The sequence below is a fragment of the Oncorhynchus gorbuscha genome, linkage group LG12 (assembly GCF_021184085.1).
Source record: "Oncorhynchus gorbuscha isolate QuinsamMale2020 ecotype Even-year linkage group LG12, OgorEven_v1.0, whole genome shotgun sequence".
Lineage (NCBI taxonomy): Eukaryota > Metazoa > Chordata > Actinopteri > Salmoniformes > Salmonidae > Oncorhynchus > Oncorhynchus gorbuscha.
The window spans coordinates 18,799,288-18,824,439 of record NC_060184.1 but is presented as its reverse complement, the minus strand read 5'-3'; the positions used below and the strand labels follow the sequence as shown (position 1 = coordinate 18,824,439).

General features: G+C 41.9%; 2 protein-coding genes across 2 annotated transcripts; both read right to left on the bottom strand.

Moving 5' to 3' along the window:
- On the bottom strand, positions 1-22,561 carry LOC123990649 (zinc finger protein 292-like). The gene is made up of 8 exons (XM_046291365.1): positions 22,389-22,561; positions 10,026-10,180; positions 9,594-9,672; positions 9,180-9,315; positions 8,801-9,006; positions 8,344-8,480; positions 7,914-8,055; positions 1-7,722 (listed from the first exon to the last, which is right to left on the bottom strand). Exons 1-8 carry the CDS (start codon positions 22,548-22,550, stop codon positions 571-573), a joined length of 8,169 nt encoding a protein of 2,722 aa, XP_046147321.1. The 5' UTR covers positions 22,551-22,561; the 3' UTR covers positions 1-570.
- Positions 22,562-23,354: 793 nt separating this feature from the next.
- LOC123991510 (5-hydroxytryptamine receptor 1E-like) lies at positions 23,355-24,520 on the bottom strand. The gene has a single exon (XM_046293121.1). It carries the CDS (start codon positions 24,498-24,500, stop codon positions 23,355-23,357), a length of 1,146 nt encoding a protein of 381 aa, XP_046149077.1. The 5' UTR covers positions 24,501-24,520.
- Between the last annotated feature and the right edge of the window lie 632 nt (positions 24,521-25,152).

Sequence of the window (25,152 nt, the reverse complement as noted above, 5' to 3'; positions counted from 1 at the left end):
ATCTGTAACAAAATTGTTTATCTCAATTAAGTTAGACTGCTGGTGGCAGTAGTTCATTGAAAAAAATAATAATATTTACACAACATTGTCTACGTACAAATGAACATTTACAAGGCATATTGAAACAACAACATTCAAACTATACACATCACATTCCGTTTGTTTAAAGGACCATTTCATTGTCTCATGGGGATACTTATCACATGACATTAATGTTTTTCGCCTTCAATTTTAAATTTAGTTTGCAAAGGCAATGTGCTGGGAAGATAAATACAAACATGCTTAAATTTATCCTACCAATAATACATATAATATAAAATGAGATCAATATATAAGAGACAAAATATATTTACAGACTCAAGGTTACAGTAAATAATGTATCATTTTAAAACAACTTCCACATAGTCAACTGAAAAACCGTGGATTTATATTTTGTGGTGAAAAAACAAAATCAAAAGTATTATTGTTTTGGGCAACATTCTGCAGCAGGTTGAAAACCATTCTAATCCTGAGTTACGGTGTTCTGACAAGAAAAACATTTAGCCAGTCACTTAAATACTACACCGGAATCTATTTTTCTAATATTACTGTGGGTCGCATTTCCTGGAGCTGCCTCAGCAGAGTATCAGCTACGTCCGAAAAGGATTTGTCCACTACAATTTTTACATTTTTAAGTGACGTCAGCTTCTGAGGGTTCCTGAACTCAAGGGTATCAAAGCCTTTTGGGTAGTGCAAGTGTGTGTCTGACCTTTTGCACAACACTGTAGCGTTTCTCAGTCGAATCCTCTTCTTCAGAGCGTTTTTAGATGGGCTTGATTGCTCCAAGAACTTTAAGAAAGATACCTCGAATCCCATGGGCTTAAAGGAGGTCAATGTTTCACTTTGATCGTTCAGTTCATCCTGGGTAAGGGCAGTGCTAGAGGAGTCGTAGTCAGATCCATTTTCTCCACAATAAACCGCATTACTCCTTGTCAGCCTCTTGCGTTTGACAATTTTTTCAAAAACACTTTTCCGTGGACTTCCTCTCTTGCGTTTCACCACCACAGAACCATCAGATGCAGTTTCTGAGCTTTCATCGTACGAAGGTTTGGTGTCACACAGTTCGCCCTTCCCCTTTCTCCGTAACACAGGTTTTGAATACTCGTCAAACTCACTTCCTTCTAGGCCCGTGTCTGCTGTGTCCTCGCTATCGGATATCTCTGAGGAGGTCTCAGACTTAGAGTCATCGCTCCTGGCAGTGCGGAGATTTCTACGTCTTGGGTATTTCTTGCAAAATATGAAGTGGCTTCTCTGCTCTTCTAAGTATCGCTCGGACAGTCCGTGCCCCATGTAGTGCTTCATGATACTCCGTTCAGACTTCATCACTGAATCACAGCCCTTTATCATGCAGGGGTATTGCAACTTGCATTTCTTAATGCACATTGCAGACGCTTCATCCTTAGTTTTCAAGGAGGGTTTTCCATATTTCGTCCAACTATTTTTTTCTGTCTTGTCAGTTTTCTTTTTGTCACCTCCCTTCTGTGTAATCTTTTTGTTGCCCTCTATGTTTTCTTTCCCATCACTTGATTTAGTTATTTGGTAATGTGAATCCTTGGAGTCAGATTTCTCACAATCTTCACTTTTCCGTTGGTTCATCAGTTGGAGTTTGTAAAGGTCATGATGCTTTTTCATGGTGTGCCTCAGCAGGTTTGACTTTGTAGCGTAAGCACGGTCACAGCCTTCGACATCACATTGGAACATCCCATCCACAGGTTCCATTTTTGCAAGTTTTGCCTTGTCATGTTCTTTTTCAATATGTCCGATGTACTTCCAGAAAGCAATGAAGGATGCTGTGCACCCTTGCTGATCACATCGGAATCTGCCTAGGTTGATGTTTGACATCAGCGATCCTGCTTTATCCAGGCTGAACTTGTGAAGCTGGAGGTAATGCTGCAACATGTTCGGAACGTCTTGGAATACTCTCGAGCAGTCGCTCACTTGACATCTGAGTTCTGTTACCTGGGTTACTTCAACCTCTGGTTCCTCCTCCATAACCCCCTCCTGCTTGATTCCGTTTTTCTCATCCTGTTCCTCATTTTGATCATTTTCATTTTTCATTTCACATATAGATAGAGCAGACTGATGGACAGCCCTGTAATGGAGGATTAAATTATGCTGAATTGTAAAGGCTGCTGCACATCCTTGATGAACACAGCGATATGGCCTGTATGGACTGAAAGAATCATTTGCCTCAGACTTCTTCTCTTTCGTCTTCTTGGGAATTTCCATTTTAGGCTTTTCTACTTTAGGCTTTGGTCCTCTCTGCAGCTTGATTTTGGATGTCTTTTCTAGAAAGGGAGCACAAACCTGAATGGGATCTGATGGAGCAGGCGTCATTGAGTCAGCTCTTTCTGCCAGGTAGCCTCCAGATTGTTGACTGTAATGAGTAGGCATAGGCCGAGATGGAGCTGGTATGTGTTGTCCATTGGACCATTGATCTGCATCAGGAGGGGTCATTAAAGGCTGTTGGAGTATTGTTGAGTAGTGTGCGTTAATTTGATATTCAGACATTAGCATTAATGGTGTCTGATCATGCATGGGCATCCTTTGCATTGGCTGCATTCCCATGGACAGGCTATTATCATGATATCTCTGGTCAGCTATGCCTTGAGAAGTCTGCTGTTTGAAAGGATGTGGGTGGTAGTCTTGTTTGATCCTTTCTCCTGAAGCAAACATGTTTCTTACAGTCATATCTTGATTTTGGCTCACATCCGGGAGTGAATGTTGACGTCTAATATTCTCCATTATTGAGTGGGGCGCTTTGGCAATCTGACCAGACAAAGGAGGCTCTGAAGGCACACGTGGTTTGTCTTCGTTATTAGCAAATCCAACCGTGTTGCTTGACTTGCGCTTCATGATTAGTTCTGCAATCTCCCGCTGTGTCAATCTGTGAGCTGTCTGACAGTGTGCCTTAAGGTTTGAATTGCGGGTAAAAGTCTTATCACACATTTGACAAGAGAATGGGGCAAATTTCCCATGGCTTTTCTTAATCGAATTGATCATCTCATTGGTGTAATTGTGAGTCTTGATGAGGTGTTTTAAAATAGCATCTTTTGTCATGGCCCTGTATGTGCAGTTGTCACTCTCACAGGCAAACAGCTTTCTACAGCCATCAGGAATCTGTGTATCCTTCTCTTTTGAGACATTAGGCTGGAATGATTCAGTATCATTGCAAATATCAGTGCAGCTAGGTTTTGTGGAGGAATATGTTGGAGTAGAATCACACACCTGTTGTTTGTCTAAGTCTAGCCTCTCTAATGCAGTCTGAATGTCCATTATCCAATGCTGTTGGTTTGCAGGTGTTAGATTTGGACCAAGATCAACATCATTCGCAACAATGCAGGTAGGTGCAGGTACGTCATGGTGTCGAGAGGAAGCCTCTCTGAAATTAGTAAAGCTCTTCATGGGTGCTGCTCCGTTCATTTGGTCAGATGATACAGAGGGGATTCCGTGATCAATCATCTTGGAAGGCTGAGGATTTTGACTCACTCCAAAATGTTGTACATCATTGGTTATTGGATTGGATGACACCAGATTCAAACTGGCATGTGTGTCAGTGCTGCTTGTCCCAGATACACTGCTTCTTCTTTGGAAGTCTCCAGCTAAAATCTGTTCACGCAATCTTTTCTTGACATTATGTTCCGCACTCTTCCTCCGTGTCTCCACCGGGTTGATACTTGTTGCTGCTGGACTGTGTTGAGGCCGAGGGTCTGGTGAGGTGATCTGCAACATGGGGTTTGTCATAAGGTTTTCCGCCAAACTAGCCATTGCAGCCAGAAGTCCATCATTAGACAGCCCTCCCGAATTGGAGGCAGAATCAGAATTCCCCTTCACTTCTTTCATCTTCATCCGTGTTTCTGCTCTGAGTAAATTATCAATATGGTCTGTGGGAAGTCTGTGAAGTGAGACAGTGGGGTTGTTTTCTGCAAACACCTGAGTGAGAAGTGGCTCATAGAATGCACTACTGCCAAACCCAGGGTCACATGACTGCTGAAGATAACCATCTGTATACGATTCATTTTCTGTCTTCACTTGGACATTTCCTGTGTGCTGTATGACTGTGCTTTCTGGCAAGCGTCCAGCAGGTCCGTAGGGGCCATAAGGATTTTGGAACGTTGGCTGGGGAATTGCTGAGGGCTCAAACATATTGGGAATATTTGGAGTAACCATAATTTGTTTAAGAATCTCATCGGGTTGTTCGCCATCATTTGCATACGGTGCAGCAGGGTTATACTGTGAAGCTGGTGGGGGCTGAGTATTGAGAAGTTGCTCTGAATTGAGAAGATCAAGAAATGATGAAGGCAAGTCTGCTGTCAGGAGCTCAGTGTCATAGGCTTTGCAGTGTAAACGTTTGGACAAATGGCCTCCAAGTGATTTGGGATTTGTAAATTCTCTACCACACCTAGAGCAAATGAACTTTCCATCTTTAACAATGGCAGGCCACTTTGTTCTTTTGTTGCGCTTGACTTTTTTGCCCATCTGGTTTTTTTCAGCAGCGTTTTTGGTGCCGTCTTGAGATTCACTGTTGTTTCTAGCTAGCAATTGGTTTCCTGCAAGGACATGTGATTCCATGTTGGTTTTCTGCATTCTTCGACTCCTTTCAGGGGGATTGAAATTAGAACGCAAATTACTTTGAGTCTGCGGTGTGTAGGGAAGTGCAGCATTTCCCAGCTGATTTGAGAGACTTGAGTCCTTCAGAATGTCCACATAAGAGGGGAAAACAGGCTGAAGAACATTATCCATAGTTGTTGGAAGCAGTGACTCTGCTGGTCTTTCCACATTAGGTCGCATCATATGACCGGATGGAATAACATGAACATCCATTCCTCCACCACCCATTTGTGGCATCCCTTGCAGGTTCGAGGAGGGATATACCTGTGAGTGATAATTCTGGATTTGGTTGTTTCCTGGTGTTTGTTGCCATGGCATACTAGGTGGTGCATATTGATTGGGGTTGTTTCCTAGCTGGGAGAGTACAATGGGATCTAAGATATTGTCCATTTGGTTGGGGAAAGCTTGGCTTTGGACAGCAGCTGAATGGGAAGCGTAAGAGTGGTTTGAGTTTGAGTACAGGGGCGGGGTTGGCTGAATGACCTGTTGATGTTGTATTGGAGCAACAGAGTTATGGTTCCCGATCAGAGGCAGACTCGACGGGGCAGCTTTTCGTGATTTTTCATGTTCCCTTGTTTTTCTCTTAACAAGTTTCCATTCTGTATAAAACTCTGGGTGAGCTGCTTTCATATGCTTGGTAACACTTCTGTAGGAGCTGTAGTTGCGATCGCATGACTCCAAAGCACAGTGGTGTCTCTCTCCTTGGGGTGGGGCAGGAGTAGTTGGTAATGGGTGTTGCTGTGGAGCAGGAGTAGCTGGTAATGGGTGTTGCTGTGGGGCAGGAGTAGCTGGTAATGGGTATTGCTGTGGGGCAGGAGTAGCTGGTAATGGGTGTTGCTGTGGGGCAGGAGTAGCTGGTAATGGGTGTTGTTGTGGGGCAGGAGTAGCTGGTAATTGGTGTTGCTGTGGGGCAGGAGTAGTTGGTAATTGGTGGTGCAGTGGGGCAGGAGTGCTTGCTAACGGGCCCTGTGTATTCTCTGTTCTGCAACCAGTGGCTGGCAAACGAGTTACTAGTGGAAGAAGTGTGTGAGAGACCGATGGGAGAATTTGAGGCATTGGAGTTGACATGTAATGGGAGGTCTGGCTTGATGCTGACATGTTAACAGACATGTGTGGATTTTGTTGTTCTTGCACTGGTACTCTGTAGTCAGAATTGTAGTTCCTGGATTCATAATTTACATCTTTGCGAAAACTCTGGACCTGACCTTGAAACACACTTGGTTGTTGGGCATGATGCAAATCCCCAGGATATTGGTATGAAGCTAATGGAGGATTATGTGGTTTGGGTCTCATATAGTCATATGCAGCAGTCTCTGAGGGGTCTTGGTGTCTATGTCTCAGCTGATTTGGGTCATGTGTTTGTGCATTTGTGGTAGACCGAATAACAGATCTTTCTGAATTTGGGTACAGTTCTTTTACTGGTGGCTCACTTTGAATCATGTATCGTCGATCATTCTCAACAGGACCTTGAGAAGCATTCAGCAGGTTGTCAATCGAGTGCTTCACCTCAACAGATGCTGATGGATGAGAAGCCTCATCAACATCCTCTGAGAAGGAAGCCTGATCAGAAAGCATCCTCTGGTCCAGAAAATGAGAAAGGTTAGTGTCTGTAGCTGGGTATTCCTCCTCTTTTGTGACATGTTCCTCCTGGTGCAGATCCAACTGTGACTGAGAATGGAACACTTTTCCACAGTTAGGGACTTTGCAGGTGAACGTTTTGTAATGCTGTGACTCATGGTCGTAAAGCTTATAGGCTTCATTGAAAATCTTCCCACATCTAGGAAACATGCATCTGGCTTTAAATACGACATGTTCTTTTCTGTGTACAAGCAGCTCTGTGTTGGAGAGAAAGCTGGCCTTGCAGTTCAACTGTATGCAAATGTATGGTCGGACACCACAGTGCACTTGCAAATGATCGTTAAGGTGTGTGACATTAACAAATTGGCGACGACAATACTGACAAATCACCTTTTTGTTCTCCATTTCAAGGAAGCGCTTTGCTTCATCGTTATCTCTATGTGCTTTCACATGAACAAGAAGATTTCGGAAATACTTGAATCCCTTTTTGCAGTTTACAACAGGGCATGTGTTTTCTTCAGTGCTGCTTTCGGTCTTAAGTCCAGAGACTTTAGTCTGAACTGATTCTGTCTGAAGCGACTCCCCATTGTGTTCTTGGGAATCGCTGTTTGCATTTTTTTTCCAAAGTAGATTTTCAGTCTTAGCTTTCAGAGCCGCAATAACAGGAGCAGCCGTTTTGGGATTAGCTAATTTTTTATTTGTTTTAATTGCAGCTAGTCTTTCCTTGCATGATAGCTTGACATGTGATGCCACGTGTGGTTCCAATATGTCTTTTGAGGTGAAGGTCTCTGCGCATATCGGGCATCTATAAAGTCCATCTTTGTAGTGAGTCTGTGCATGGCGTACAATCCTGTGCCCCAGAAACTCCTTGTCACACAGAACACAGTACTGCATGTATGCCTGCCAGTTTCGAAACCTGGCCGAGATGAACCCTTTCTCTCTCAGTTTCTTTGTCTCTCGGATTTTCCGTCTTTTATCTGTTATTTCATTCAGTTCATGTGTTGTGTCCACGAAGTAGTCTGTGACGTCTCTGAACACTTCCTCACCCTGGGCTGTGTCCTCCTCCTCCTCAGGGGCCTCTGGGATCTCATTGTCATTCAGCAAGTCAATGGAGGACACAATGGAGGCCTCCTCACCCATAAGGGTTAGGCAGTGACGCTTCAGTGTCTTCCAGTCCCAGAACTCAGGGTCAAAAGGCCACTGGGTCTTGAACACCAGCAGGAGCTCACAGCGGAGCGAGTTAGACACAGGAAGATTCTCCTCCTCCAGCTTCTGGTCTGGCTCGTTGTACAGAGTCTCCACGGCGTAGTAGGAGTCCACTGTGGGTTCCAGGAGGAACTCTGTCAGCTGGCAGGCCCGCTTTACCTCCAGATCAGTGGGCAGCAAACAGGAGATGGTTTTGCAAATGGTGGCCTTGTTGTTTGAGTCACTTGATTCCAACTGTAGAGCCCGTATGCACATGTCAACACACACTGGCAGTCCAACCTTACCCACCTGTAAAAAACAAACAAAAAAACAGGGTTTTAGAGGGAAACGCACTAAATATTAATTCACTATCAATGAAACAATAGAGCATATGGAACAAAAAAGGTAGAGTGCTGACTATACAATGCAAAAATTATAGTGTTCCATGTTCCGTCTATATACACCCAGAAAAAAATGAATGTATCAGGGCAGAAGCTTACCTCTGATTGAATGACTTTGATGAAGAAGAGGATGTGGAAGACAGTTGTGGACAGCAAAGACATCTGACGACAACTGTCCAGGAACGTCTCTTCAGAGGACTCCATCCGCTTCAGCAGTTTGCTCCAAAACAGTGTCAGTTCCCTGGAGAAAAAATAAATAAACCAAATAGCTCAATAGTCATAATATATTCTATAATACCTGAATTATCTGAAGAACTAAACAAGAGATTGCACAGCGTGTTTTATTTTGTTTTACGACTACTGTAAGTTGAAACAGGTAATAACACAATAGATATACATTTCATAAGTCAAACAGATAGGAGGGGTGGGCTTTAATGCAAGAAACGTAGCGCCGTACAAGCATTTCGCTACACTCGCATTAACATCTGCTAACCATGTGTATGTGAAAATAAAAATTTGATTTGATTACCAGGCACAATAAGTGTCTCCTTGGAGAAGCTGACGTGTTAGAAAGGCTGAGCATAAGCTGAAGGCTCCCCTCTCATCCCCTTCCGACTCCAGGTTACAGATCATTTCTAGTGCATCACGGCAATCGACCTCGGAGAGCTGTCGATAAAAAGGAAGAGCTGCATTGCATTCAAATTATATTTCAATGTGGTATACAACAGGTCTGCCTCAAGCCGCAATTACACCTTTCCCATTGAATGGTCTGCCTTTTGTTGAAGAAAGTCTCAATTTCATACACTAGAAAACAATAGCGACAGAGAAATTCTGATTGGTGCAATGAATCCACGGAGGCCTGACAGTTAAATAATTAAAGTATATATGGGCCCTGTTCATGGGCCCTGTTAAAAAGTTGCGGACTATATAGGGAATAGGCTGCCATTTGGGACTCAACCTGTTTCTAGCAGACTGTCCCAACCTACCTCCTCCATTAGTGGTTCCTGTGCTGAGGCAGAACACAGGCAGACCAGGTACATCTGCTTAAAGATGTGCCCTTTTCCTTCAAACTCGGGACACTCTGCACAAGCCCTTGCCAGCAGTGCAGCCTTCTCCATGTGGTTCTCCTTAATAAGGTGCTTTACTCTCATCTCCAGCAGAATGGGTCCCTCAAGTCGAAGGAACTTGTGAACTAAAGAGGATATTGAGATTCATACAGACACAATACAAATAGAGTACTGATATAAAATGCTGGTTCAAATGTACAAGACTTGAATAACAACTAGTATCAAAGGTTGTTCCTGGATCTAGACACACTGTTGTGCACAGGGTTTTCTTCCTTTATTGTAGTAAAAGAAAACTCACCCTCCTCTGTTTGTGGAGACTCATTCGAGAGGAGACTACGCAGGGTGCTGTTCGTCCACACACCAGTCTCCTGGGCCACAGCAGACAGGAGGGCCAGCTGTGTGATGCCATTCTCCTGCAGCTGGGAGTGTGCTGACTGCAACACACACAATTCACTCAGTGACAGTATTCTCAAAGCCGTAGGTACTTTTAGAAGCAATTACGCATTCAAATTAATGGTGCATCCTTGCAACATATATAATATGAGTACATTTCAGAAACAGACCAAATGGAATCTTATCTTAAAAGACTATCCTGAACAGATAAAGCAACTCAAATCAGGAATACAGTAACCTACAAGTGTAGTTTACAAGACCTCATTGCATATAATAAGGAAACATTTCATCCTCTGTGTGACATGACTAAGCATTTTACCTGAACAGATGACTTTAACTCTTCCCACAAGGCATCTGGGAAGTTTTCTGGCAGGGAGAGCAGCAGCTCTATACAGCTCCTGCACAACCAATAGGAAATCAAATGAGCTACCCAAACATGATGACTAAAGCCTTTGTATTTTGTGCAGTGATTTAAACATAATCTGAAGAATAAAGGAAAGTCTGATTGGTAATGATCAATAATGTTAACAAAGCACTGTAAAACAAATAGCTGGAGATGGTGTTAGGTAACATCATCCAATGTAGGGTGTATCATACAATTCTACATCTGAGATAATGTACAGTACAGTAATTAATCTGATGTGCATTTCAAATGAGTTTCTTCTAAAAATCTCATGGGTACTAATCTTGCAGGCACATGGAGAACAACAAGCAGGTTAAACCCCTCCACAAATTAGACAGGCGTACTCACAGTGAGAGACGTTCAACTACGAGGGGGACGTTTTCACACTGAGAGGAGAGGCAGGAGGAGACCTGGGCATAGCTCAGCAGGGCCACTGTATACACCTCCACCAGGGGCAAGGGCTCCTCCTCCATCCTCCATCGACCAGCATACTCCACCAGAGTCTAGAGAGAGAGACAGAGGTTACACTCACCTTTCTCTTATGCACCAATGAAGTCATCCACAGAGAGCTACAAAGGCAGATGTTTGATATCTTTAGATGCAATATAGCGCCTACCACTACTACTGCTGAAATTAATTAATTTGCAACAGGAGGGGGGCGAAATTTCTATAATTAGCCTAAATGTTTGTATGTGAAATGACAAGCAGTTGTAATCCATCCTGTTTAGACCAGTAGAATACATTTTAAAAAGCTACCAACCACTTCATTCATGTTGGATATGGTATATGAGTCTACATTTCTCCAACGTCCTACAGAATAGATGTGTTGCTCCTTTCCATCAAAGCAGAGGGGGCTGGGCAGATGCCCACACACAGAGAGCAGTGAGACTCTGGAGAGCGCAGACAGACAGATGGGCCTGGAGGAGAAGCCCTGTTCTGAGCAGCATTAAAATACAAGTATTTCTGACAGCTTCTCTCAGAAAGGGCAACTCCTCAGAGAGAATTAGGTTATAAAAAGGTTCATGAGAACTGTGCAATGACGAATAAATCTGATTTAAGTGAGAAACCACACAACTTTATTCTGCTCATGATGGAGAGAGAACCTTTCATGGCCTATGCCACATGTGTGCAATTAGCTACCTCAGTATTGTTGAATTATTCACAATCTCAGTGTACCTTGGCATAGAAACAACAGTCTACGTTACTGTTAAAGTCACTGCATGGATGGTTGGCTGCACTTTGTCTCAGACGGCTCAGTAACAAGAGCCTACTAGTGGAAAAAGCCTTTGCAGGTTGGTGAGGTTATGGGGACTTCTCTCCAGTAACAGCTTCCCGTTTTGCTCTTCAGGAAATAAATGCTAGCTGGAGACAGGGCTGAGGCTAGTTGGATGCTAGAACATTGGGCTGGGTGACATGGCCTAAAAATTATATCTAGATCTCTCAAATTTATGGGTGATTCACGATATATCTAGATTTTTTTAACGTAAAAAGTCAACACTGCATTTCAAACAGTCAGGAATAAAGTAAAGAATTAAGGGCTTGTAAAATTATGGGCTATATATTCAGAAAGTATTCACACCTCGACTTTGGTACAGCCCAAATTTCAAATTAAATTGAGATAGTGTCAATGGCCTACACAAAATACCCCATAATGTGAAAGTGGAATTACGTTTCGATATTTTTTACAAACTCATTAAAAAAGTGAAAAGCTGAAATGTCTTGAGTAATTATTCAACCCCTTTGTTATGGCAAGCCTAACTATGTTCAGGAGTAAAAATGTGCTTAAGTCAAATAATAAGTTGCATGGACTCACTGTGTGCAATAATAGTGTTTAACATTTTTAATAACTACCTCATCTCTTTACCCCACACATTCAATTATCGGCAAGGTCCCTCAGTCGCGCAATGAATTTCAAACAGACCAAAGACAAGGGAGGTTTTCCAATGACTCTCAATTGGTTGACAGGTCAAAAAAAATTAAAAAGCAGACATTGAATATCCCTTTAAGCATGGTGAAGTTATTAATTACATTTTGGATGGTGCATTAAAACGGCTAAAGATTTTAATGACTGATAGGAGAAAACTGAGGATGGATCAACAACATTGTAGTTACTCCACAATTACTAACCTACATCACCGGGGCCAAGCTTCCTGCCATCCAGGACCTCTACACCAGGTGATGTCAGAGGAAGGCCCTAATAATGGTCAAACTCCAGCCACCCTAGTCAGAGTGTTCTCTCTGCTACTGCACGGAAAGCGGTACCGGAGCGCCAAGTCTCGGTCCAAGAGGCTTCTAAACAGCTTCTACCCACAAGCCATATTATTTCTCAACAGCTAATCAAATGACTATCCACACTATTTGCATTGCCCCCCCCACACTGCTGCTACTCTTATCTAATTATAGATACTTTAATAAATCATTACGGTGGTACCCCCTGTATATAGCCCCGCTATTGTTATTTACTGCTGCTCTTTAATTATTTGTTATTCTTATCTTACCTTTTTTAAAGGGATTTTCTTTGCTGCATTGTTGGTTAAGGGCTTGCATGTAAGCATTTCACTGTAAGGTGTTGTATTCGGCGCATGTGACAAATACAATTTGATGTAATTGACAGAGTGAAAATAAGGAAGCCTGTACAGAATACAAATATTCCAAAACAAACTTGCTTTCTGTTTGGAATAAGCCACTAAAGTAAACCTGCAAAAAGAAAAAATGACAAAAAAAACATACTTTATGTCCTGAATACAAAGCGTTATGTTTGGTGCAAATCCAACAACATATCACTAAGTACCACTTAAAAAAATATTTCAAGCATGGTGGTGGCTGTTTCATGTTATATTTATGTTAGTCATTGGCAAGGAAAAGGAGTTTATTTATTATTAATAAAAATAAACAGAATCGAGCTAAGCACAGGCAAAATCCTAGAGTAAATCCTGGTTCAGTCTGCTTTCCAACAGGGAGACAAATTCACCTTTCAGCAGGTCAATAACTTAAAAACACAAGGCCAAATAAACACTGGAGTTGCTTACCAAGACAACATTGAATGTTCCTGAGTGGCCTGGTTACAGTTGACTTAAATCAGCTTGAAAATCTATGGAAAAACCTGAAAAATCGCTGCCTAGCAATGATCAATATACAACTTGACAGAGCTTGAAGTTTTTATTTTATTTTGATCATGTGCAAATATTGTACAATCCAGGTGTACACAGCTCTTAGAGACTTACCCAGAAAGACTTGTAATTGCTGCCAAAAGTGATGCAAACATGCAATGACTCAGAGGTGTAAACACTTAGTGGGGCAAAAAAGTATTAAATCAGCCACCAATTGTGCAAGTTATCCCACTTAAAAAGATAAGAGAGGCCTGTAATTTTCATCAAAGGTACACTTCAACTATGACAGACAAAATGAGAAGAAAAAAAAATCCAGAAAAATCACATTGTAGGATTTTTTATGAATTTATTTGCAAATTGTGGTGGAAAATAAGTATTCGCGTCGCTGCACAGCTATTTTCAGGTCTCTCCAGAGATGTTCGATCAGGTTCAAGTCTGGGCAACTCAAGGACATTTGTTGTCCTATTGGAAGGTGAACCCCCCCAGTCTGAGGTACTGAGCGCTCTGGAGCAGGTTGTCATAAAGGATCGCTGTACTTTGCTCCATTCATCGGTGCCTCGATCCTGACTAGTCTCTGCCGCTGAAATTCATCCCCACAATATGATGCTGCCACCGCCATACTTCATTGTAGGGATTGGTGCCAGGTTTCCTCCAGACGCGACGCTTGGCATTCAGGCCAAAGAGTTCAATCTTAGTTTCATCAGACCAGGCAATCTTTCTTCTCATGGTCTGAGTTCTTAAGGTGCCTTTTGGCAAACTCAAAGCGGAAAGTCATGTGCTTTTCACTGATGAGTGGCTCCCGTCTCGCCACTACCATAAAGGCATGATTGATGGAGGGCTGCAAAGATGGGAGAACCTTCCAGAAGGACAACCATTTCCCCCAGAGGAACTCTGGAGCTCCGTCAGAGTGACCATTGGGTTCTTGGTCACCTCCCTGACCAAGGCCCTTATCCCCCCGATGCCTAAAGCTGGCCAGCTTTAGGAAGAGTCTTGGTAGTTCTAAACTTCTACACTAAGAATTATGGAGATCACTGTGTTCTTTGGGACTTTCAATGCTGCAGAAATATTTTGGACCCTTCCCCATATCTGGCCAGCTTTAGGCATCGGGGGGGATAAGGGCCTTGGTCAGGGAGGTGACCAAGAACCCAATGCACCCTCACTTATGATCTTTTAATCTACCCTTGGGTGGCATGTGCTTGCCCCATCACCCATGCCTTCCCCTCTCTGCTCTTATGTTTATATAAGAATTGCATACCGGTCCTTTCTACAAAGTACCTATACAGCATTCTTGTGTGTGTTCAGAAAGAAAAAAAATAAGGTCAAGATGACCATTCAGTGACTAAAGTGGGAGGGTGAAGCAAAGTAAGTAAAGGATGGGAAAGACAAACATACTTTATTGTATATTGTTGTTTAATAGAGCAGCTGGTAGTGGAACGTAATCTCTAACTTAAGCGTCTGCTAAAATATATATATATATATATATATATATATATATATATATATATATATATATATAAGTTGATTCAGTAACCGGTTCTCAACCACATTGTTCTGTTTTAGATATAATGTATACATGTGGTTAACATGTTCAATTAATACATAATGTAATGTTTGTCTGTTTTCATTAAGATGCAAAAAAGATTATCTTAAATCAAGTTTATGTAATAAAGATTTATGTATTTCTGAGACTGATAGACAATTACTTTAAAAACACAGCAAATTACCTAGACCCATGTTGGCATATGAAAACATTAAAAAACAAGTATTTAATTTTGGGAGGGTTCAAGTTGACTGGCCCTGCCTGGCAGGCCAGTCAACTGCAAGAGAAAAGTGCCTCCCTGACAGATATGGATGCAAGGACTGACCATCCATAATATCAAAACTATAGCTGTAACCATGTTGAGGCTATATAGTGTTTCTATACATTTACTTTGGCTTTAAAAAATCTTATGGGATAGGACAGTTGAACTAAGCTCATGAGGCATTTATAAATGATATTCTTTAAGAATCAACAGGTTCGTACCATTCATTTAAAAGTAAAAAATAAATACAATTGTTGCAACTACAGATTTCCACTTTACAGAGCACTCTCTCCTCCAACAGCAAGTTGGCAACACTGCCGCAGATTGACTGATCCCAACTCATGCTTCTAGTCTTTACCTTCAACACGCTGACAAGACAACACCCTGCTTGATGCCACCTGTAAAACTAATAGGATTCAAACATGTATGCAGTGTACTCTACACAGCCTACAGTGGCTGCTTAAAAACCTCTGTCTGACTTTCCCCATAGTCTCCCTCTCTCTACAGGTGTTTATGACAGTTGCTTTTTAATTCAACTGGGCTCTCATTGGCTCTGAAGTGGATCACAAACAATAACAATAAGCAGCATTCATAATCATAACAGCAGGTCCTCATCTGAACCAGAATCTAGGATTTACAATAGATGTTGAATATGGCTATTCTCCTTTATGATCAGGATGCAAACATTTAACTTCCCATGATTAATAATCTCTAAAATACTTTCGTTACATACCAGAGAATGGACTTTGCTACCGTTACGACCAGTATGTACTTCCAGAAAAGGTCTATTGCAACTGAAAAAATGTTTGGAAGAACGTACGTATTGTTTTAGACTAAGTGCGCATGTGCCAAATCTACCTCTTCAACACCTCCTGTAACATTAGTAATGAAATTAAAGTACGGTAAATAAAGCTTATCCAGAATTATAAGCTGGTTGGTTCAAGCCCTGAATGCTAATTGGCTGGCCGCAGTGATATATCAGACCCTATACCATGGTTATGACAAAACATTTATTTATACTGCTCTAATTACATTGGTAAACAGTTTATGATAGCAATAAGGCACGTCATGGGGTTTGTGGTATATTCTATTCGCTAATGATGCTAGTGAAGAATATCCTAGCCTATACATTGATGATCGGCCCTGCTTTATTGAAGTTGAGAAACTTTGCAAGCCAGGAAATTGCCAAATTTAATTGGGGAAATTTAGAAATGGGATGAGCAAAATGACTAGAGGCAAAAAGGTCACAGTCCTATTTAACCCAACAATCCAAAGAAACGTTGGCACTGTCAAACTGCAAGACTAGAGCATAAGGCTCAAAACCAAAGCAAGTAACGTCAGTCTGAGCAAAAATCTGGAGATATCTCTGACGGGACATTAAATATTCTAACGCAACTGGTCTGGACAATATGCCTGCTAGGTTTGTAAAAGACACTGAACATATTTCACCCTGCAGCACCTATATATCTCAATAGAACAAGGGAGGGTTCCAAATGACCTGCAACTTGCTAGGGTTATCCCACTACACAAGGTAGTAAGGTAGAAACCAAGGTAACTACAAATCTCTATTCTGGGAATCCTGGAGAAGATGATCTATGAGTAAATTGACATGTACATATCCAAGAATGCACGATTTGCAGACCGGTTTTACAAAGTCACATTAAACTAATTAATGTTTACTGTATTTAACCGACCGTATCAGGAAAGAGATTGATGGAACATTTTGTGGGATGGTTTTACTGGACCTTCAGAAAGCCTTTGACACAGTAGCCCACCAGATACTACTCCACAAGGGCCCTAGTTGAGTTGTAAAATTCCTGGAACTTTCAATACATTTTCCAGAAATCTCATTTGAATGTTTCCCAGAATCAGGAGGGAATAGAGCAGGTAATCCAGAATTCTCCAAACAGGATTTTGGGAAAACCAGGTAATTTAAGTAAAGTTCCTGGAATTTTGTTAACTCTAGGCCCTAAGTTTTAGCAGCATGGTATCAGATGGTTGATATCAATGGCACCTTATCAGATGTAAGATTAATCAGCTGTGGAGTGTCACAAGGAAGTGTTTTATGGACACTACTCTTCCTGTTTATATAGTGCATTCAAACTGTATTCAGAGCCTTCCCCTTTTGTTACATTTCAGCCTTATTCTGAAATGGATTAAATAAAAATCCTCAATCTACACACACAATACCCCATAATAACAAAGCAAAAACATGTACTTTAGTATTGACCCTTTGCTATGAGACTACAAAATGAGCTCAAGTGCATCCTGTTTCCATTGATCGTGCTTCAGATGTTTCTACAACTTGGTGTCCACCTGTGGTAAATGCAATTGATTGAACATGAAAAGCACACACCTGTGAAAGATGGAAGGTGTTTGTGTTCTCAGAAGTACTAAACTAATCAGTCTCCTCCGTTCCAAATATACTGAATCTTTGGAGTAAATTCCTAGCGGGAGAGTATTTTTCCCCCCATCTAGATGTCTTGGTAAGTCACAGTACTCAATGAACTTTAAACAACTTTATTTTTTATGAGAGAGTAGTCTGCCAGCAGGCAGCTTCAGAAGCAGTATTCCTTTACAGACAAATAAAATGCCTGTTCAGTGGCGAGTCGAAGTGTCAGAAGGAACATGCCGTAGCCAAGGTGCTTTCACGGGTATATGACCGCGGTATCATTTCATCTCTTAACAGAACCCTTCCCCCCGTTCCACTATTCTGACCAGCAAAATAACATTTCTGAACCGATTCAAACCCCCAAAATTTAAACGGTATATATCGTTCCTTTCAGTTTCTTTTTAAACCTCTGAAAAGTACATTATTTTGTTAACATTTAACTCAACATTAAATTACTTACTATGGAGCAGGCAAGCTATTTACATGCATTGGACAGACAAGTGTAGGGCTTCAGAGCATTGGCTTAACATTGGACTTGAGCTACCTAGCTTGTGTGTGCACCAGAATTGAAATAAAAACAAGTTTTACCTTTTTGTAGTTAATAAATCCAATGCATGGCTCTACAGTGCAAACGTTTTATTTGCACATACAACTAAATATTGTGGACTGGAATTGTCCATTTAGGCGCACCAGTGCGTCGAAAAAATTAAGGATTCTTGCTTTAATACCAGAAATATTTTTTCATAGTCCTTGTAAAAAAAGGTCAGTGTAGAACACTGCAATTTTAAACGTGATAAGGATACTATAGTTAACTACCATTGAAAAACTTAATCCATTCTTCGCTCTAAAAATTAAAATTAAAAATCTCACTCCCTAATTTCTGAATAACACTAATGTCAGTAGACAATAGTAGACTATGCTTCGTAGGGGGAGGTAGCCTGCGCACACACACACACAGGCAAAGATTTTCAGCTGGCAAGCTGACACTGAAAAAAGTTGTGACATAGTGAGGGCTTTATAGGCACTTAGTTTTTTTTGTGGGACAAGGAGAAAGAAAAGAAAATGCCCGGAATGTAAAATAACAGTATTAACCGGTTCCCATGCTGTTCATGGTTATATTCCTGAAACAGTATAGATTACTTTCATTCCCAGTTCTGATTCTGTTCCTCAAAAAAATGTACAAGTACTTCTGGTTCTGTTCTCTGAACTGATTCCAACCCCTGGCGGTAGACATAACTTCATTGACCGGCACTAGAATTCATACATACACACAACAGGACAATTGTTCTTCAATGTGAATAGACTGAGAATTTTATGATTTCATCTTATCGTTTTAATGGAAAACTAACCCCCCCCCCCCAAAAAAAAGTGCTTAAACATTATGCAAAATTGTCCATTTGTCACATCCCTAACATGTCACATCCCTAACATATCCTATATTGTTTACTTAATCTACTTACATTAAATATTAATGTATTCCGTGTGGCGCAGGTGAAACAGATATGACATTCAAATCCAAATCAATGACCTTTCCTGCTGCTGGATCAGCCGACCTGTGCCCGGCAATAATAAGTGATTTTATTGGAAGTGCATGAGAGGTGAATTTGGCAAATGCACACTTGGTCTAAAACAATACTTAAGATTCTTTCCAGACAAGGCATTTTATCAGTTGCATGTAACTTTTTACTTAGACTTTTTTTGGAAGTACATACCGGATGTAACGGCAGTAATGACGACAGTTACTCAGCGAAACGCCATTCTTTAATAAGCACCGTATGCATTTTGAAATTATTAAGCTTAAAAAGCTGGTGAATGGCTTCTTCCTGGACATAAAGGAGATACGCAATATTCAATGTCTCTTGTAAATCCAGATTCTGGTTCAGTCCTCATCCTGTCAACTTAGAGTAGCCTTATTACTTGATAACAAAAACAAGGTTCCACAGATAAGTTGTAAACACAACACACTGACACATACACCAACCCACACATGCTGATAAAATTACATATTTTCAGTGTGTCAGCACAGGGATATACTCCCAACAACATCCATCAAACCCTCAGAGTGAAAGACATAGCATAGCTGTCAGACACGGAAGGAATCCCAAAGGACACCCTATTCCCTATATAGCGTACTACTTGACATGAGCCCCATGGGCCTTGGTCAGAAGCAGTGCAATATAAAGGGAATAGGGTGCCATTTGGGGCGCACACACAGCTGAGTTCAGAGGTCATGTGTATTTGATTTCATTGTAAGCTGCAACTGGGATGTGTATGAGGATCTGCTGTTCTCCCGGCTCTCTCCACAGCCTCTACACCTTGGTAGATATCACAGTAGGCCTTTAACAAATGCACTGGCCAACATAATCCAAACCACCAGTTATAATTTATTACAACTTTCTTTAGACTAGAACCTAATGAAAAAGTAGCCTTAGAATTGCAAATAAATTAAACCATCAAGTGTTTTTCTTAGCTAGGCTAAATAACCCATCTAGAGTATATAATATGTAATACAGTCTAATAATGTATTGGGATTGTATTTATGTAACAATGCCTCAACAAGAGACTTTCCTAGAGGCACTAACTAAATACATAGAATCCCATTCACCCCTCCATTTTGATCTGGTCCTAATTAGAGAGAAGGGAGGCAGGAGGGGGACCTGGGCTGCCTGGTAGACATCTGGTAGAAAGCACACTGCCAGTCCAGCCAGACTAACACCAACAGTAGAGTAGGATCATCCATATTCATCACCATCCATCATCCATGCTGTGACCAGGGGCAGTGGCTTGTCTCATGTCTTCAATCTCCAGACAACACATGGCATCCTGAGACCGAGCCGGGGTCGGGTGGGAGGAGGCGATTTACAACACTCGGCCGCGCGGATGGTAGTCTAATAACACCACCATACACTCACTCTGCTAGATGAGCTGAGTGGAGGCTGGGGAGCCATGCATATCTAGGAACCCAGCTGGGCACCTGGGAATAGTGCTCTTTCAAGCATCATGCAGCTGAGTGTAGAGGGCAGAAAACAAGCAGTTCTTCCACACAGACAGGCAGAAAAGGAAAATGCAAAACAATGTATGCTGTTTGAAAAAGAATGCTGGATTGTCATGAACAGCCAACAGATACTTTTTTTAAAGATGTCATTTTGTAAACACACTGCTGAATTCAAATGTACATGCTGGAAGATGACAATTTAAGTGTGAAGATGAAGAACCATGCCTACTGCAGTGGCGCTCATCCGTTCTCTCTGTCCTTCCATCCTCCCACACAGCGCAAGGACAGTCGTTGCCTCTAGCCACAGATATTCACACATGCTTGATATTCTACTGCAACAATGGCTGGCACATCAAAGTCCAAAAACTCTGTATGCAACTAGATTCAACAGAATTATTAACAGCATGCTAATGAGGCCTGCTACTGTTCGTTTAGACCTCTGTTCATGTGTTACAATGCAAATCATTATTGTTACAGCAATTAAAGTTGGTTTAGCCAAGGCTGGCTCCATGCATAAGCAGTCACTTAGGGGCCCAGGCCGCCAGGGGCCCCTAACCCCCCAAAAATAGACACGTTTTTGGGGGTGGGAACTCAGTCAGGGTCTCAACTTACTGTTGACAGTTATAATGGCAGAACACACAAGGTGCAAGTTAGAAATGTGGTTGTGCATGAGCAGTTTTTGTCTTATGTCAGTCACTCAATTAGCCATGTAAGCTAACATTTTTTTGATTGGAAAGTCTGGCAAGTCTGTCTAGCCAGCTATCTAAAGTTGTCGTAATCATGGCCGAATACCCAGGGGCCCTGTACTACAGGGGGCCCCTATTGATTTTGTTAGTCACTCTCACTCAGATATAATTAACATAAGGCAACATAAACATATGGCATAAGTCATGGCAAAATGGGTAGATTTACAGGGAATTATCTTTAAAAATGCAAAAGTATTTACCACATGGCAAAATTAATAGAATGGCATTAAATTAGCTGAAAAACAGTTTTGTTTTACTCCATGGCAAAATCAGTAGAATTTCATTTAATGTGTTGTAAAATTGCCAAACTCTCTCCACCCCTTGGCAAAATGTGTATAACCGCAGAAATTCTGCTTTAAAAAGGCAACATTTTCTCCACACCCCATAATCAAATGTGTAGGATTGAAAGGAAATTTAAACGTATGTTTCTCTCTGCCGTCAAGAGGGGTCCATGTTTTGTCCTTGAGGACTCTGGAGGACTTAAAGTAATTTTACTATCGTCGCCTCAGTCATGAATGGTACAAGCCCTTGACTATGAGCAAAACATTTGTTTTTTTCTACATTAAAACCAGGTGTATAGTAAGTAACAGTTCATTGTTCTTCTTCTGACACTACCCAGTCGACTGAAAACTTGGCCAGATTAAATATGGGTCAGTAAACCAATAGCTACGTGAAAGGCACAAGAAAGTAAAAGTGGAGCAGCCTCAGTAGTGCATCAAACTTGATGGAAAAAAATGTGTTCAACGATTTCAAAAGGAGTTCACACTGTGACAGAATAGCCTAACTCAGGTGATTCAAACCTTTCCTCTGGGACCTCCAACAGTCCATGTAGTTTACCTAGCCTATACCACAGCTATGACACCTGATTCAAACTTGTCAACTCATTTTAAACCCTTTGAATGGGTGTATGAGGGCTACAAAACAAATGTGAAATGTCTGGGGGTCCACGAGAAGAGGTTTGAAAACTACTGTCCTAGTTAACTCAATAATTTGTTATATAACCCACATTTAGGAACAATGGCTAAATGGGTACAGTTTCAGTTTGACAATCCGAGACAATGCATGGACACAAACACCCCACATTTATTTGAGACTTGTCAGCAAAAGATGCGGTGTAGTGTGCGAGGCCTGTCCCATTGCAGTGAAGGCAGAACAAAGCCATTTGTTCACTAGTTAGCTACTAGCTAGCTAGCTGCTTCATTATCGTTAGCATAGTAAATTAGTTGCTAGCCAACTACAAAGCTGAGACAGTAATGGATAGTTTAACGTTAACTTTATCAACGGCCGTAAAGTCAGCGTCTCTGCGTAAACTAGACATGACAAAGCAAGGCTGATGATGGACCTCCTCATTGCGCCCATGATAATTCAATAAGCTAGCTATGTCAGCACACAGTATCAAAAGGGTAGCTAAGCTACAGACAGTGTCAACATCAAATCATTTAGCGGTCTAACGTTACCGCAACGTGCGAAAGTCAGTCACATAACACAATAGCACCAGCTAGTGTTACAACAAGTATACGTATGCTTATTTGACATAAATCATTAAACCATGTCCACATTGACAATGGCAACACTATCCAGGATTGTAAACTAGCTTAAGCTAGCTATGCTAATGCAAGGCTCGAGGGTTATTTTGCCAGCGCGCACAGCGAAAGAAAGAACTAACCTGGCAAAAGTGTTGACAATACTGAGTTGACGACTGAGTCGGAGAGTCCGTACTGTTCTTCAGTGCAATTGCTAATTTTAGCAATTTCTCTCGGAGCGCCACAATCGTTGCACTGGTATCGGTCTGTGCGCTGAGGTTTTGTTCGGCCTCTTCGTCCGCCATCTTCACACCCAACTCGGTCGCGTACCACTGCCGCGTACGCAGACAGCATGTGACCAGAATAATTAACGCACGCAGAATCAAATGCCACTGTAGTCCACCGAGGGGCGTAGCAGTTTTGAACTCTGTGGTAGGTAGCAGGCTGCGCGTATGTTTTTTTTGCGTGCAGGCACTTAACTATTATAAATCAACTAAACTTGAAGACATCAAGAGGCCAATAAATAATTAACATTAGGTTATCAGTTCAAAACGTAATTTTAGTGATTGTATTCATCACAATCAGGTAAGGTAATCATCTATCAGTCTTACCAGGCCCTTTAAAAAAACGTATGGGTGCAGAAGTCAGTTTCTCATCCAGGTCTTTGGTCACTCACATACCGTTTATTTCAGCCTAGTATGGAGGGATAGATACCTACAGTGAAATCAGTGAGGGGGAGGACGCCTCATAATAATGTCTGTAATGGAGCAAATGGAATGTGATTTAGAATTCTATTTGCAGGAGTGCCTGGTGTAGTAAAACCAATTGAGACAAAAACATTGAATATTTACTTAAACCCCACATTGGTAAAAATGTAATTCATTCACAAAGCCATTAAAAAGTTATGTATGTGCATTTATAAGCCATGATTATTCATGGTCAAAGTTTGTGTTTATGCAAAGAGCAAGAAGCATTACTTTAAAAAAATAAATAATAACTTTTATTTTGAAAAGCACAACATCACATAGCCAATGGACACACTGCATGTAACTTTCCTTCAGACTTTCCCCGATGGGACTATTCTGTACGTTCAACCTGGGCCTGCAAATCTATGCATGCTCCTTTCGTCTGAGCAGTTTCTTAAAGGCCAACTTAAAATCCTCATTGAAGCTGGTGTAAAGTAGAGGATTAATAAGTGAGTTGATGTAGCCCAGCCAGGTTAGGAATTCTGACACCTGGGGTGAGGCAGTTATGACCTGTAGGCCCACAAGGAGCTCCTTCAGAAAGAAAGGCAGCCAGCAGAGGATAAAAGCCCCGAGGATGAGGCCCAGGATACGTGCTGCCTTCCTCTCCCTGGAGGTACAGATCTGGCTCCTCTCATCTGCCCCGTCTATATCTGTCTCAAATGAGGGGATACGGATGGTGGCATTGAGCCTGTCAAACTCCAGAGTGGGGTCTGAGGTGGATAGGTCCGATACGCAGAAGGTGTGTGCCATACGGCAGTGGTTCAGAGAGTTCTGGCTATCAGTCTTCGTCTGGCTTCGGCTGCTGAAGTGCCGCGATGAGCCCCGTTTCTGATAGAGCGTCTTAGCAGCATTGTAAATCCTATAGTACAAGATGAGAATAAGGGTCATGGGGATGTAAAAGGCCCCAAAGGTGGAGTAAATAGTGTAGCCCACGTGGTCATGCTCTATGATGCACTGTTTTGGGCCGTGGCTACCGGGCCTGTGTCTCCAGAAGAGGGGTGGAATGGATATGAAGACTGAGATGACCCAGATGATGCCCACCATGACAGCTGCCCGGCGGGCTGACCTCTTACGAGCATACTCGATGGCCTTGGTGATAGCCCAGTAGCGGTCCAGCGCTATGACACACAGGTGCAGGATGGAGCAGGTGCAGCAGGTCATGTCCACACTCAGCCAGGCCTCACACACCACCTGGCCCAACGACCAGTACTCTGTGGCAATGTATAAGATGCTGATTGGCATGACCAGGATAGCTACCAGGAAGTCGGTGAACGCCAGGGAGCAGATAAGGTAGTTGGCGGGAAGGTGGAGCTTCTTGGTGGTGCAGATGGCTGTGATAACAGCACTGTTGGCGAGCACAGTGAGGAGGGTGAGTAGTGCCAGGATAACCACCAGCACCACCATCCTGTCTGTGAACACCACCACAGGGAGAGTGCTGTCTGGAGCTCCTGTGCTGTTGGTGATATTGGGCCCTGTGGAGTTGTCCCCAAGGTCCCTCTCCATCTCCATCTTCCCCAGACAGGGCCAGCTCTCCCCCACTGATGGGCACACTCTGTCCCAGGAATAAGATCCACACTATAGGTCAGTGGTCACACTGTAACACACAAAACAGACATATATGGTACATTAGAAAGTGCATAAAGATTCATATTTCATAATAGAACATTTACACAGACTGTCACAGTGACCTTGGTGAAAACTTGTTTTCAGTAGGATACTTTCATTAGAACTCAAACAAGTACACTAGCTGTAATTTTATGTCATATCTTTTGTATAATAGGCACCTAACACCGGAGGGCACATTGTTTCTTTGCTCTAGCAAACTTTAAATTAGTCTTTGTATTTTTCACCTGCCTTTTAATCAACAGAGCTGCCCTTGGCAATTGGAGGTTGTTATACAATAGAAGAAAGATAGACAATAAAGGTAAAATAGTGCAGCCCATGGCAGTAGTTGAGCTTCTGAAAGGTGGGGGATTTGGATTTATAGTGAAGACTTTATAATCCAATGTTATTTGGGAGATGAAAGCCACTTAACACAGCAAGTACTTATAAAACTGAGGGGTCCTAAAGTCCTAAAGTGGAGGACACACTGATAATTGTCACTGATATATTTTTTTGTTTTGTTTACAATTAAACACATATAAAGATATATTACTGTACC